The following is a 1784-nucleotide window of genomic DNA, read 5'->3' as shown; positions in this document are numbered from 1 at the left end:
GGGAGAGAGTAGGCTGTCTCATTAAATTAGGGTGAGAGTAATTGGGAGTGTGTAGCAAGGTGTATATGGGTTTTGGTGTGAGAGACTAACTTAATTTGTAAACTTTCACTTAAAGCACAATAAAAATTATTAAAAAAAAAAAAAGTAGCTGTCTCACCATCATGCCCTAGCCAGTGACTAAATCCTCTAGTTACACTACAGTGACTTTTTCCCCACAACACGTCATACCGTTAGATGTAAGCCACCTTCAGATTTGGGAACCTCATTTTAGGCTGGGCATAATCTTAAGCAAAGTGCCTGATCAATGGAGATTGATGGTAAACAAGACAAAAGGTGATGATTTTTAAGACCCTTTTGAGAACTATACCTCTAGAGATATGAAGTGTGATGATTCATTACCAAATACTCTGATTCTTTACAACAATCCAGAGAAGAACATACTATTACCTGTGATTCACATACAAAAATATTAAGGCCTCACAATGTCAAACAACTCATCTAAGACCACATGGTTATACAGATAAATATAAGAGATTCTCTTAGGATTTGAAAAAATAAATAATTGATTCATTTTTTATTGTCACAGACATGAACACACACTTTTAAAATACCCTAATTATAAACTCTTTGGAAAAAACCCAGCCTTCCCAATCATTTTCCTAATAGCGGTCTGGACATCTTTGTTCCTGAGGCTGTATACCATAGGGCTCAACAGTGGGGTGATGATGGTATAGGTCACTATCACCAGCCTATCTTTGCCTAATGTGTGTTTGGCTGAGGGCCGCAGGTAGACAGAGGAAGCACAGCCATAGTGGACAATAACCACAGTGAAATGGGAGGCACAGGTGGAGAAGGCTTTTCTCTTGCCTTCAGTTGATGGGATCTTCAGGATGGTGAGGACAATGAAGCCGTAGGAGATGCAGATGAAGAGCAAGGGCACAAGAAGCACAAGGGCCCCACCAATGACGATTACCAGTTCATTAACGTGGGCATCAGCACAGGCAAGGCGAATGACAGGGGAAATATCACAAAAGTAGTGGTCAACCTTGTTGGGCCCACAGAAAGGGAGGCTAAACACCACAGTTGTTCCTACCAGAGATGTCAGGAAGCCACCAATAATAGAAATTACTGCCAGTTGTCCACATACCTTCCAGCTCATGAGAATGGGGTAGCGCAACGGCTGGCAGATGGCAGCATAGCGATCATAACCCATCACTCCCAGAACAAAGCAATTGGTGACAGCAAAACCAAGGAAGAAGAACATTTGGGTGGCACAACTCATGAAGGAGAGAGTCCTGAGTACAGAGAGCAAGTTGATGAGCATCTTGGGCAGGATAACAATTGTGTATAAGGTCTCAGAGACAGAAAGGACACACAGAAAGAAGTACATAGGCGTGTGCAGGCTGTGATCTAGGCGGATGACTGAGATGATGGTGATATTTCCACTTAGGATGATCAAATAGAGGGAGAGAAAAACCACAAAGAGGACAAGCTGCAATTCCCCAAGGCTGGAGAAACCCATCAACAAGAACTCAGTGACAAAGGAGGAATTGGCCATGGAGAGTTGATCCCGTGGAGTAAAGTCAGTATGATCAGGTTCAAAGACCTTTGGAACAAAAGAACCAGGAAGAATTAGCCCTTCTAAAGTAGGGAGTGCCAGTCTAGTTTAAATTAGAAACAAGCATGGGAGAGGAAAAAAAAAAACAAAAAAGGACTGTAAACTAACAATAAATTGTTCTAATTTGATAGGCTATTTTTCTACAAATGATTTTAGCAATGAATAA

The 1784-nt window shown here is 41.4% G+C and overlaps 1 protein-coding gene across 1 annotated transcript; it reads right to left on the bottom strand.

Annotated features, from left to right (window-relative positions):
* Window positions 1-616: 616 nt before the first annotated feature.
* Window positions 617-1558, bottom strand: LOC126071506 (olfactory receptor 10R2-like). The gene has a single exon (XM_049875693.1). It carries the CDS (start codon window positions 1556-1558, stop codon window positions 617-619), a length of 942 nt encoding a protein of 313 aa, XP_049731650.1.
* Between the last annotated feature and the right edge of the window lie 226 nt (window positions 1559-1784).

The sequence above is a fragment of the Elephas maximus genome, chromosome 3, assembly GCF_024166365.1.
Source record: "Elephas maximus indicus isolate mEleMax1 chromosome 3, mEleMax1 primary haplotype, whole genome shotgun sequence".
NCBI classification, from domain to species: domain Eukaryota; kingdom Metazoa; phylum Chordata; class Mammalia; order Proboscidea; family Elephantidae; genus Elephas; species Elephas maximus.
Note: the sequence above shows the minus strand (reverse complement) of the source record. Positions and strands in the feature narration are given on the sequence as shown.